The following is a 13994-nucleotide window of genomic DNA, read 5'->3' on the forward strand; positions in this document are numbered from 1 at the left end:
TTTGTGCTCTTAAGCAACTGCGAGCGGTGGTAACCGGGAGGAGTCTGAGACTGCGCAGAGCTTTGGTGCATCTTTGGGGGTCTAGGGGCTGTCGCATGACGATTCCTATTCAGGCTGCAGTCAGATCTCACATCTCTGCTCGGGCAGTTCCAGGTCTACACACTTCCTGGAAATCATGTCTGCTTACCCTACTGGAGCCCGGGGACCGCCCCGCACCAGTTCTGCCTGTGCAGTGGCCATTTCTGAAGTGCTGGCAGTCTAGCTGTACTCTTGTGCAGCTCTGCTAGCTGATCCTGAGGTAGGGGCTAAAGGCTGAGGGCTGGGTGGATGCTCTTCCAGAGGCCCACGGACCATTGGCATCACTTTCTTCCTGGAGCTATTTATGCCGATTTGGGGACCTTGCTAAGAACAAGAATGGCTGGCCAGGCAAGACATCTGTGGAGCTCCCAAGGAGCCGTAGGCCGTGCTAGATGTCGGCGGGAAGCCAGTTCCTAGAGCTCTGTGCTGGTGGCTCCTCATTCATCGGTGACAGGAACACTAAATGGATGTACTGCTGTCTGGTAGATTTCAAGAATTTAATTCATTTTAAAGGGCATAAGCTCAATTAATAGGCCTCATCAACTTCAAAGATGTATCATCTTTGCACGGAATTGGCTCCTTCACAGGATGACTGGCTCCATTAACTTTCTTGCATTGGCGATGCTCTGATTAAGGCGTGGGAGGCGGAGCAACAGCGAGGACTCCCCAGGGCCGCCGGACTCCCAAGCTCCAGTGGCTTTGGCAGTGGCCAGTGCTCTGTCTGCCGCTTCCTCAAATGGCCCAATACCCCCTGTGCTACTTTGGGAATTCCATCTACCTACCCACCCATCCATCCATCCAACCATCCCAACAACAGTTTTGGAGATGAGGAAAGAGCCCAAGAATCGCCAGCTTATACAGAGAAACATCAGCCACAAGACTGTAGGAGACGTGAAACAGCCACTTGTGGGACTTGCCTGTCCTTAGCCCAGACATGCCTAGTGACCACACAGGCTACAACAGTAAGCCTCAAGGTGTGGTGAGGTGGATAGGGTATGGGCACTGGAGGCAGGCAGTCTTCAGACTGACCCACGTTACCAGCTATACCTGGGCAGGGTCTTAAGCCAGGCCTTGGTTTTGCATCCATGACTCTGCCTCACAGGGCAGAAGCAAGGAATACATAAATACGGGGTGAATATACAATTAATATAAAGTGGTAGGCACCTACAAAACATCCACCCCCACCTCTGTTCCCTTCCACCTCTGCCCACCAGCTTCCCTGGAATGGCACTCCCGACCCCAGCCTGAGACCAACAGCAGGGTTCCTCAGGTGGCATCACTACTACAAAGACCCAGGGGGAGGCCACGTGTCCACGTCTCTGCTTTCTGGGATCAGTGCCATCAACTAGGAATCTTGAAGGTAATGAATATCTCCATATAAAAGAAAGACTGAAAACACAGAAATTATTTTTGGATCAATCAGAATTTCTGAAACCTGTCTGTTCACATGAGCAGATGGATCAGGAGCCTTCAGAATCACCATGGCAATTCCTAAACTGAGGGGTGTGTGAGGTCTGCAGCAACAGGTTCCATTTGGGGTTTGAAAAGAAAGCGAGGCAAGCCGGGGATGCTAACTGGGCCAGGGCCTGGCTCTTGAAGGTGCTCTGGCCTCCACTGGAGAAACATGGCTGACTAGGTGTTCGGGCTCCCAGGAAGGAGCTGGGTGATTTAGTTTTTTTTTTAATTTATTTTTTGAGATAGAGTCTCACTCTGTTACCCAGGCCAGACTGCAGTGGTGCAATCTTGGCTCACTGCAACCTCTACCTCCTGGGTTCAAGCGATCCTCGTGTCTCAGCCTCCCAGGTAGCTGGGATTACAGGAACCCGTCACCATACCCGGCTAATTTTTGTATTTTTAGTAGAGATGGGGTTTTGCCATGTTGGCCAGGCTGGTCTTGAACTCCTGACCTCAAGCAATCCACCCACCTCAGCCTCCCAAAGTGCTGGGATTACAGGTTGCAAACCACCGCACCCGGCCGAAGCTGGGCAATTTAACCAGGATATAAGGGCCGTTTTTGGAAACCACTGTCGCCACAAAAAACACTCATCTGATATTTGTAGAGACCTGGAGGGTGGGAATCCGCCCAGGAGAGTTTGCCAAGCAGGAATTCCAGAGAAGCCCCTGACCATGGGAAGTGATGGGGTGGGGGCTCCCATATTCTCGAGTGAGAGTTTGCCCTTGTCACCTTTTCCTCTCCTTTTGGGACGATGTCTCCTCCCTCATCAAATCATCCTCTGCGGCCCTGGCTGACCTTGCCCGTGTGGCGTCATGTGTGACTTGGCCCCTGTGAGTCGTGCATGTCTTGTCCCTGCTCTTCCTCCCATTCATTCCTTGTGGAGCTGCCAGTGAGTACAGAGGGCTCCCGGTGGGAAGAGCTGCTCTGATCCCAGTGGCTGGCAGCGTACACCACATGGGCAAGCTTGGAGAGGCTCAAGAGCTGGCCCAGTGTGGCCCATGCAGATGCGGGGCTTGTCCCTGTGGAGTTCTCGGTCTGTGGGAGGAGAGAAGCGATCTCAGATGGACAACTCCTAGCAGCAAATGAAGCAATTCCACAGGGCACCATGGCATAGGAGTGGCTTCACAGGGAGCTTTCCAGTGACAGATTCTGGGGGAAACGTGATAGCTAGGTGATACCTCTGAGCCTCAGTTTCCCCACCTGTAAAGTGAGGTTTTCCTGGATGACCGTAGGTAGCATCCTACTCTGACATGCACTATGGTGGTGAAGGAGGGAGGTAGAAGGGTTTGAAGCAGATGTGTTGCTGCTCAGGAGTAAACTCCCATCAGCAGAGAGGAAGGTGGTGAGTTGCTTCAGCATGCACAGCTGGGGCATGGGAGTAGGGTAGGTGGGCTGAGACACACCTACCTCCTAGACTTCAAAAGGAAATAATTCAAAATAATTAAAAAATTCAGAGGGAAAGTTCGCTTGCTCCCAAGTTAGGGGCAAAAAGCTGCTGGAATGAAGGTGGGGCTGGGGGTGTCTCGATCCTGATAAAAAGGAGGAGGTGGGGACACCGAAGAAACCAGCAGAGTGGACAGCAGGACTCTGGAGTGAATTTTTTCTCTTTTCACTTCATTTGGAAGTTTAAGTGTATATTTGTATATCTCTGTGTGTGTAAATGTGTGTTTTAACCAAATAAGCCACAATTATTAGAGAAAAGTTAGAATATCTGCAGTGTGATGCTCAAGACCAAGGAGGTGACAGTCCCTCTCCCTGGGCCACCTCAACTGTCGCCTGGTATCCCTTTAAGAGGCACTTGACAGGCTGGAGCATGACCAGGGAGGACATGCACATGGTAAACGGGTCCTTTGCAGGAGGGGCAGCTGAGGCCACTGGAGATTTTTGGTCTGGAGAGAAGGAAATTCTGCCATCCTCCCAAAGCTGAAGGGCTGTCATGTAGAACAGGGACTAGCTTTGCTCTGGATGGCTCCAGAGGGCAGGGCCATGGAGTGACAGGAAGAGACAGCTCTTAACCATTTAACAGGACAGACTGTCTAGCAATTGGTGGCTCCTGCTTAGTTCCCAGTGGTGACGGTAGATTCCCTCCCAGCATGAAAGTTCTATGGAAAAACAATTAACCCCAAGTATGGATGATTCGAATCATGGGAAATACATTCAATGCTTAGTTAACAAAGCAGAGGGAGCAGCCTGTAGCTAAACCAGGATAAAAATGGCAAAATCGCACTTATGAAAAGGTTCAAGCGAACCACTGAAAACACCCACAGGTAGAAGTCAGACATTGTAACTACATGGGAACTGTGCCTTGTGAGGGGCTACCCTTTCCATCCACCAGCTAGACAGACTCGTAGACTGTTATGGACTGAAACGTGTACCCTCCCACCCCAAATTCCTATGTCAAAGCCCTAATCCCCAGTGTGACTGTATCTGGAGAAAGAGCCTTTAAAGAGGAAATTAAGGTTAAATGAGGTCATAGGGTGGGTCCCTACCCAGTCATACTGGTGTCCTTCTAAGACCAGGAAGAGACACCAGGAGTGCTCATGCACAGAGGAAAGGCCATGTGAGGATACAGCAAGAAGGCGGCTGTTTGCAAGCCAAGAATCGAGGCCTCACCAGAAGCCAACCCTGCCCATGCCTTCATGTTGGACTTCCAGCCTGCAGAACTGTGAGAAACTACATTTCTGTTGTTTAAGCCACCCAATTTGTGGCATTTTGTGATGGCAGCACAAAATGAAAAGTTAGAATATCTGCAGTATGATGCTTAAGACCAAGGAGGTGATAGTCCCTCTCCCTAGGCCACCTAGCCTGTCACCTCGTGTCCCTTTAAAAGGCACTTGACAGGCTGGAGCATGACCAGGGAAGACACACCTTAGCAGACTAAGATGTAGCCATGGTGTTGGTTTTGCTGATGTTGGTGAAAACGAATACACACTGGCATTGTGTGTAGCCCTGGGTCTAGGGCATTAAGCAATGACACTGAGAGGTCATTTGGAGGAGGGGAAGGCAAGGTAGTGAGAGGCCTGTGGGCAGAACCAGACTGTTCACAGTGCTGTGCTTAGTCATCCAAGAGGCTGCCAGGACACTGTAAAAGGAAGGAGTATTTGCCTTGTGGTGTACTGAAAACACTTGGGCTTCCCTTCAACACAGACATAATACAAATGGTTTAAAAACATAAACATATATTCTTTTGCAAAGAAGAGAGTTACCTGAAGAAAACAGGCAATGACAACGATTTCAATGGATGGCGACCTTTCGGCCATTTTTTCTTCGAGCAATTTACACAATGTTTTGTGCTCCTAAAATACTCTGCTTGTGTTTTTACCCCTTATATTTCTAGAATAGTGAGTGTTCTCCTGAATGGAATGTAATTTCAACCAGATCATTTCTCATTGAACCAGTTTTGTGCCATGTTTTCTCCACTTTCGTTTCCTATTTGGGGTGCCATGATGTCCTTCCCTCCCCATCACACGGGGACAAGCAGCACACATCCCACGCCGTGGCCCGGCTCACCTTCTCGCAAAACTCCTCCCAACCTCTAGAAAACTCTAGGGCTCAGTCTAGAATGGCATGCTTTTCCTGGCACAGACAGCAGATGCCAGATATTTAAATACTGGTTAGGCAACGGGAAACTCGCCATTAAACCCCTGTCATGGCAGGAGAGAGAGGGGTGCACAGAGAACTTCCTGCCCATGGATGTGCACCTGATTTCCCTGTCGGGGGTTGATGGCCCCCAGTGTTTTCCACACAGCTCAAAGTCCCTGAGGATCAAGGAGGTCTTCACCTTGCAAGACCAGAATGGCCTCGGAGACGATGGACTCTTGTGCAAGATCTTGGGTTGTTTCCCCAGCAAACACTGACTGATGAGGCTAAGAAGTCAGCCACGTAGCGCGAGCAGGCTCCCTGGGCTTGGCGTGCCAAGCATTCAGAGAAAGGGATGGCTTGGGCCTTTGTGCTTAACTCACTAGCTGACCCTGTCTCAAATCAGGACAGGCCCTGCAAACTGTGTGCACACATGTGTGTGTGTGTGACTCTATGATAGATGGATCTATTGGAAAATCATAATTCTGTGTCTCTGGCACTTCCCTCAAGCATTCTTTCCTAAGATCTGGCATTTGTAGAACCACTCACTGTCCCCTTAACTTTCCTGCAGGCTCTGTCTCACCTGACCCCTCTTTTCTCCAGCCCCTGAGCCCTTATTGCTGGCACCTCCTGGTCTCCCCAGCTCCCCCAGGGCAGACTCTTACCTCTCTCCCAGGGCCTGGCATGGCCACAGGCCTCATGTGCACAGGAGCCCAGACTGCATGGGGCATGCAGCTGGCACCCTGCCTGTTTCTTTTGCCTGGCTCAGGAGAGAAGCCACACGTGGGCTCTGTGCACAGGAGGTGCCTAAGACCACAACGTGATGGCTCAGTAAAAACTTGGTGGTGCAGCAGGGAGGGAGGGGACATGACTCAAGCCCCTGAATGGCCTCTGCGTGTCACTGACTTGGAACCTCACGGGTTACCCTGCCGGTGTCTGCTGGGGCCTGCTCCTCCTGAGGGAAGACAGTGCCTAGGATCAGGGCAGCTGGCTTCCTGCCGCGGGTCAGCACCATCACCTGAAGCCCCCAGGAAGGGAATGTTCCCGCCCTTGGCTCCCGTCGGAAGAGCCCTCTCAGCCCCATGGGCAGCGTGACCTCTGGTCCCGTCAGACAACTGGGGCCAGAGCAGGGCTTCTGACCTTGAAGATACTCAGTAGAGATTTGGGGCTGAAAGGCCATATGCTCCCACAGCCCCGTAGAGAGAGGGCCCCGGTGCCTCGCTCTGCCTGTGCCCTGCTGAGTAGGCTGGGGCAGCCAGGGGTCACCTCCTGCTCCCAAGATGACACTGTTCCTGGGTGGTCCAGTGGCCTTTGCGGCATCTTTCCGCTTGCCTGGTTCACTCATAGTCAAATGATCTGTTAACAAAACCGTTAAGCCCTGGACAACCCTCCAATTACTGATGAACAAGCCCCGTGAGGACAGAGCCCCGCAAGGAGGGGAGGCTTCCTGAGCAGGGCTGGGGCAGGTACAGCTCAGGCGAGGACGAAGAGCCTTGTGCAGATGGAGTTTTGAATTCCACAGGCTCTGAGATACACACTGCCTGCAGGAGGGTGTGTGTGTCAGGGGTTGGGGCTGGAAAGTCAGGGCAAGGGTGCGATGGCGGTTTGGTTTCAGATCCATGTTGTGAGCCATTTAGTCAGACTTGGGAGATTATTTTGGACAACCTTGCTTTAAAAGCAGTGGTGGTCCTGAGCTTAGGGTGCTCCAGACCTGATTTCTTCTCCAGAAGTCTTTAGGATTTACAGTAGTGGTCATAACAATGGCTAATATTATTTGAGCCTACTGTGTGCCAGGCACTGGGCTAAGACTTTACATACATTATTAAATCCTCAAAGCACGTCTATGAGGATGGCACTATTACCTCCAAGTTACAGATGTGCAAACTGAGGCTTAGAAACACCTGTTTTCTAGCAGAAGTTCATGGGGTTAGTGGGAAGTGGAGTTTGAATTCTACCCAAGCAGTCTGCTGCAGAATCTGGGCTCTCAACCACCATCCATGCTGCCAGCCACACCCTCCTAATCAACTCTCTCTGACTGCAGCTTTGGCTGTGTGGTCTGGAGGAGCCAGAGATTTCTTTTGGTCCCATCTATTGATGTGGCCATGGAGGACCTGACCCCGGTGGTGTCCCTGGAACCCTGATTATCAAGCTGAATGCCACAGGACACTAAGAGCCCCTGGGTGGAGGTAGGAGGAGCTCTCCCAAGACAGATAGCTCCCGGAATTAGGGAGAAGCTCCTAGCAACAGGCTGCTTCCTTCTGGTTGTTATGGCCAGTGGAGGACAGTCAAACATTACAATGGGAGAAGGGGATTTTCCTCTGTTCACAGTGGATGCCCTGGGAGCGAGGTGCTTCAAATATCATGATATCTCCTGGGACTCATTAACCTGGGCCCCTAAAAGGCCATGGACACTGAAAGATGGCCCTGGTACCGGTAAAATAACCACAGTGAACAGTTTTATAGTGATTCCTGCATGCTAGGCAATATACTAAGCCTAGGAGTATGTAAAATAACTCAATCCTCACAACTATAAGAAGTGGGTTCTATTCTTTTCCTCCTTTTACAGATGAGGAAACTGAGGCAGAGTTCCAGAGCCTGTATGGTTTGGGGCAGGATGTAGTGGAGGTGCTTGGGTACGGAAGGAAGTCTGAAACAGATGGACTTCTGTTCCCAGAGGCGTGGGTCACGTGTAGGTGGGTGACGGGGTGACGGGTTACAGAACAAGCTCTCCTACGGGCACTTTCCATCCCCGTATGCCTGGGGCCCTGAGCACTGACCTGCTTTCATGTGAAGGGAAGGGGGAAGGCACAGAACCCTGGTGGGTAATTCTCAGCCCAGTGCTTTGTGCTCACATTCATCAGGTGCTTCTGGGGCATCTCTGAGTGCGGGCACCGGCTCGGATGCTGAGCGGGGAGTGGGGATGAGATAGCGTCCTTGCTGCCCCCGACCTCAGAGGCTCACAGTCGAACAGTCTCACAGGCACTTGACCGAGGCACCACGCACGGCTAGACTGGAGAGCCAAGACCTAGGGTGTTGCGGGGCAGCCTGCGAGCAGAATAGCAAAGGATGAAGTCGGGGCAAGCACCGAGTCAGCACTGGTCATCGTCCCCAGAGCAGCTGGGTTGTTGGACAGCGTGTGACAGGGCCAGACTTGTATTTTGAAAAATCACTCTGGCTGCACCATAGAGCCGGACTGGAAAGAATGTGCTGTGGGCTGGGAGGCCAGCGTGCAGGCCAGAGGTGACGGTGGCCTGATGGTGGGGTGGTGGGGGAACAGAAGAGCAGAGGAGAGATACGTAGAAACCTGAATTAATTGAGTTTTCAGACTTAGTGCTAGAGGTGGGCAAAGGGCTGGCCACAGACGACGCAGGCCTTGAGTTTGAACCCTGTATGAATTCATGTTGGCATTTCTGAGGCAGAGACACAGGAAGAACAGGTCTGCGGGAAGACAATTTCCGTCTGGATAGCGTTCTGTGCCTCTGGCCTGAGTGTGGGCGAACAGCTTTATCATGCATTCCCAGCTTCCAGAATATTTATGGAGGCTGTGGAAGAACAATGTGCCCTGGACATGTCAGAGTGTGGGGCAAGGAGATCAGTGCCTGAGATCAGTGCCAGGCCTCATGCCTGGGGAGACCCATCCTGAGTCCTCCTGCCAGAAAAGGGATGCATCCAACCTCCCTTTTAGGGAAGGGGTCCCCATCCCTAAGTTAAATGGCTTGACCAGGGATTGCCAGCCCTGTGAACAAGCATGGGCTTCTTCCATCTCCTCTGCGCTGGGGAGGGTTACCTGGCCTTCTGCCCCTTCCCTAGCCTCCTTCTCTGCTGAACTCTCTAGACCCTGGGCCAGAGGCAACAGTCAGAGCTGCTTTTGGTGGTAAGCAGGCACAGTGCTATGTACGGTCATGTCCACGATCTCGCTCAATCCACCCCGAGGCCCTATGAGGATGGTACTGTCACCCCCATTTTAAAGACGAGGAAAGAAAGGATCAGAGAAGTGAGGAGGCTTGTCCCAGTCACACAGCTATTCCCTGTGCCTCAGAGTATTTTCACAACATCTCATCACTGTTACCCGTGAAGACAGGGGCGAATGTGGCAGCGAGGATGAACACTGTGCCATGGGGTGGAGGTCCAGTGCCAAAATGGGAAGGGAGGAGCTGGAGAACCAAAGGAAGGGGCTGAACCATCCCTTTCTTCCAGTACAGCTTCCCAGAAGGGAGGCCAAGCCTGTAGATGGATCCTCATGACCCCTTACCCTAGGCCTGCAAAATATAAAGTAAGAAGAGATACCTTTCCCTGCTCAGGTTGACACGGGCTTTGCTTTCTGGTCTAGAAGCAGGTGGGAGCAGGTGCAGCCTGGCTTTTCACTCCAAGCCAGGCAGGTGAAGACACAATAGCCTTTCTGCAGCTCACCACTAGGCCTGGAGCCTGGTACTTTAAAAGGTCCCCATGCATCCTCTGAGCCACCAAAAACCGTTTGCCAAAGAAGGCAGGGGTAGAAATAGCTACATTCATAGCCTGTGCTATGTCATCAGGCACACACAGCTGGGTTCACGGGGTCCCAGGCATAGTAACACTGACTCCAGGTCTTACCCAGGCCTGAGCTTGGCCACACCTCTCCCCACGTGTTAGCTCAGCGGTTCCAATCCGACGACGAGACAAATGTCTTAGGTACTTCATAACAGGATTCAAATGGAACGAATTCTGTTTTCCTCCCTTATCACTTTGCACACATGAAATCTATTTTTAATTAGCTTTCAATATATCATCTAAAAAAAAATCCTACAGCTTGCTCTCACCCCCAAATTGTTCTTAGAGAAAGAAAGATTTGTCTTGTACGTTTCTCAAGAAAATCTATATATGCTCAATGCATTTAAATAACACTCATTAAAGTGAACGGCACACAAGCTGGCTTCTCTAGTCACAGATGAGAGACAATCGCTTGACCTATTGCAAATCAAAAAGCATTTCCACACCACCTTTAGTTTTCAACTGGTTAAGTTTTAAATTAAAGTCCCAATGCCCTTTTTGGAAAAGCAGACTAACAGGGCCCCAACTGAAATTTTAGCTCAGTCGATCGGAAGATAATTACAAGAAACAAAATGTGAAATTTTAAATCAGGGCACTAATGAAGTCTAAAAATACCAGTGGCCCATCCCTCTGGCTGGCAAGACCTGTTCTTCATGGAGGGGAATCTCCCCATAATTACTCAACCCTGGGAGAGGCCAGGTTGTCACGTCAAACAATAGCAGGGAAAATCGAGGACTTTAATGAGCTAGATCTCAAGGCGTTGCATGGTGGATCTTATTATAATGCTGGGCAAGGTTTCAAACAGAGAACAGGAGAAAAGGAAAGTTCTTTTCTTTTCCAAAGTGGAGTTCTGACTTGTGTTGATGCGACCACGCAGAGCCTCCTGTTGCCGCCCGGAGCCAGCTGTCTGTCATTTAGGAGTGTGAAATCAATTGGGCTTCAGAGATGTAAAATCCTAAGGGGCAAAATTAAAAGTGACCCAAATCCAAGCCCACGTGGTCCTGTTAGGAACATGACTCTCACATGGCAAGTTTCAAAGATTTAGTTTCAAAATTCGGGTTTCTTATTTTAAAAAAGATGCAGTTGTTTGACATTAGGTCTGACAGACAAATTATAGCTTCAGCAATAAAGGCTTTTAAGATTAGAAATGAAAAGAGATTTACTTATACATTAAAAAAAAAAAAAAAAAAAGAAAAAAAAAACCCACCCAGGCTTGAGTTTGGAGGCATTTGTAGGCGCATGCATCACTCTTTCTTCCCCACAAATACAAGGGGATAAATCAACTGATGAAGCCGTAAATAGAGAAGCGAGTTACATGGAATTTCAAGGAAAGAGCCAGTGTGCTGGCAACCTCCGGAAATCAGGGTGACGGACGGGTCAGTTGTTGTCACTGACTGGTGGGTCTCGCTGGCTCACCAGAAGGCAGGGCTGCAGACACTTTCTAGGTCTACCCCATCCCTGGCCCTCACCTGGCCCTCAGTCTGCCCAGTGGGGCCTGGTAGAGGGAATATTAGCAGGGCCCCTGTTTCTTGTCTCCTCCCGTCCATTGGCTCAGGACCACAGAGGATGGTTCACACCCTCAGGCCCCCGCACAGAGGTTACAGGAACAGCTCTGCAATGGTCATGACCCCGTAGGCACAGAAGTCCTACAAGGTCCTGTCCCTGCCACCTGTGTCTTTCTGATCTCATGGGCTCAGGGCTGACAATGTTTAGCTGCCTGCACCCAGCAGCTTCGGTGGGGTGGATCCCAGCTTGGTGCTGAGCCCCAAACTAGGGACTCCAGTCCTATCTCAGCTAGTTACCATTTTGCACAAAACAGCTCCTTTTCCTAGATGCATACCTGGAACGTGGCAAGCCAGCAAGATCTTGCATTAGCCCTAGAAGACCCCAGAGGGGTGATGTGGGGAGAGAATATCCCCACATGGTGCCTTGGGCTTTGGCATAGCCTTGGAAGCAGGATTCCCACTGCCCAGTCGTCAGAGATGGTGACTCACGAACTTGAACTGGGAGTAAGTTTCTTTCTTTCTTTCTTTTTTTTTTTTTTAAGGGAGACAGAGCTTAACCAAACAAAAAATCAATTTAATCATTTTTTTAAAAAGATCTTAAAGCAAGAGTTTACCAGAATTTAGAGGTAATTTTCTATAATTTTGTCATTTAAAACTAGTGCTGATTTCCAAAACCAAGGCAGCCAGGGCTCAGTCATTGGGAATTAAACCCGACCGCGATCCAGACGTGAGCTTCATTGTCGGGATGCTTGACAAGGCCTGAACATTGCTTAAAATGACAAAGGAAGAGACTTGGGAGAGAAGACAGGAGAGTGGCCAGTGGGGTTCCTTGCTCTGCTGAGAGGCAGAGCCCCCCAAAATGCTATCTCAAGGGGTTTTATGTGGGAAGCTGGGAAGCTGGGAAGCTGTGCCCAGAGATGCATACTTCCTAGGACTGTCTAGTCTCCTCTTTCAAAGGAGATGTAGAGACCCCACTGGGGCACACTGCTTGCCATGGCCTCTCCTGCCCCCTCCTGCCAGGGAGCTGCCTGCACCTCGCAGTGGCCCAGCAGCCTTCCCCACTGCATCCAGCAGGAGCAGGGACTTGGCTTGTCTGGGGCGCTAAGGGCAAGGCAAACCTATAGCAGAGGAACCCAGCAAGCCTCATATGTGTGCCCTGGTCCTCCTGTCCCCTTCTGCCTTCCAGTCTGGACTGATCCCTCATACAGACATCAAGAACCCTAATCCTGAGCCTGGGAACTCCAGCTAGGACCATGTCCAGCATGCATCCTTCCAGAGGCTCTGTTCTGAAGGCTTTACCTTCGAGTTCCCTGGAGTGAAACTCCTCTGAGGCTGGGGGAAGAGGGCTAACTGAAGGCTGAGGCTGGAGGTGCTCTTTCCCAAGCTCTCACAAAGTCACCCCTGGATCCTTGAAACGAAACATTCAAGTGCCTCAAGATGGTCTGGGAATGTCTCCTAGGCCTAACTAAATTGCCTTGGGCACTGCTCTCATCTGATGGCGTGACCGAGGGTGCTTTCCCTGGGAAGGACACAGTTCATGCTCTGAATGTCCTCGTGGGTGGAACATGGAGAAGGCCCCAAAAGGGACTGTTCTGTGGTGCCCTAAGAGTGGATGACTCTCACCCTTTTGCATCTTGGCCTGACCTTGGGGGCTGGAGCTGAGAATGGCCAGGGCTTGGGCTGGAGGGGGACGGGCTCTGGGCTTTGCAGGCTCTCCTTTCCTTCCTCTTCCCGGGCTCCCTCTTCTTACCCAGGCGCATTTCCCCACCTTCCTTGTCCCGCCCTCCACACTTTTCCCCTCCTTCCCCCATCTCAGGCCAGTTGTCTTGGGCAGGCAGAGGCTCCACTGCAGCCTCTGGGTTGGGGAGGCCAGTGAAGGAGCTGGCATGAAGCACGCTCCTGTCCCGGTGGTGTTGCAGTGACCGCGCAGGGAGGTGCAGACGCAGGCCTGTGGGCAGGCACGTGGCAGCAGGACTTACCTCTGGGGTGCCCTGGGTCGGTGAACTCATACTTCCCCACGCCAATGGTCCGCAGCATCTGCAGCCCGTGGGCCGAGTCAGTTGTGGGGGGCCCATTGGTGGCAGGGGCACCACTGGGGAGAGTGGCGGACGGCTGGGCTGGCGGCGGTGGAGGCAGCAGGGGCCCTGCCATGTGGCCGTTGCCCACAGCGGTGGGTCCTGGGCGGGCCACCTGCCCCACACCGGGCAGTGTGGACACGGCCAGGGGCTGAGGGCTGGCATACAGGGCCTGGGCAGGCATGTTCACCACCACGCTGCTCAGTGGCTGAGAGGGCGGCTGAGGGAGCGAGTAGTGGCCTGGCATCAGCGGGAGTTGGGGCCCCACGTGGGGAGGCAGTGAGGGGGTCACCCCGATGACCGGGGCCTGGACGTTCACAGCCGGGCTGAAGGTGGGAGGCTGGGCCACTCCATAGGAGTGTGCGATCAGGGTGGGCTGGTTCCCGGCGGCCACCGTGGTCACCCATGGCCCTGTGCCTGCAAGGGAGATGGAAGAAACGTCATCTGCCGGTTACATATTCACTCAACAAACACCGACCACCCCAGGCCCTGCACTGGGTGCTGGGTCACAGAGGTGAATGAGACACCTGCGAACAGGAACTGACCAATTAGGAATCTGTGATTGTGGCAGCCCAGGATAAGTGTGCTGGGGGTCTACGAACAAACAGCCATTGGGGCTCAGAGGAGGAAGCAAGGCCTGCCTGGGAGAGCTGAGAGGCAGCAGAGCAGAGAGAAGGAAGCAGAGCCCTTTGAGACTTGGGTTCCACTCTCAGCTCTGCCACTTAGTAGTTAAGAACCTCAGGAGCAAGTTCTTTTTTATTTTATTTTTTGAGA

General features: G+C 51.9%; 1 protein-coding gene across 1 annotated transcript in view; it reads right to left on the reverse strand.

Moving 5' to 3' along the window:
• The window catches only part of KLHL29 (kelch like family member 29), a 163075-nt gene that overhangs the window by 53328 nt on the left and 95753 nt on the right, over window positions 1-13994 (reverse strand). Inside the window, exon 3 of the mRNA XM_023230106.1 lies at window positions 13125-13637. Coding sequence (XP_023085874.1) covers window positions 13125-13637 — 513 coding nt within the window. The remainder of the gene's footprint in view (window positions 1-13124; window positions 13638-13994) is intronic.

Source organism: Piliocolobus tephrosceles, chromosome 15 (genome assembly GCF_002776525.5).
Source record: "Piliocolobus tephrosceles isolate RC106 chromosome 15, ASM277652v3, whole genome shotgun sequence".
Taxonomy (NCBI): Eukaryota; Metazoa; Chordata; class Mammalia; order Primates; family Cercopithecidae; genus Piliocolobus; species Piliocolobus tephrosceles.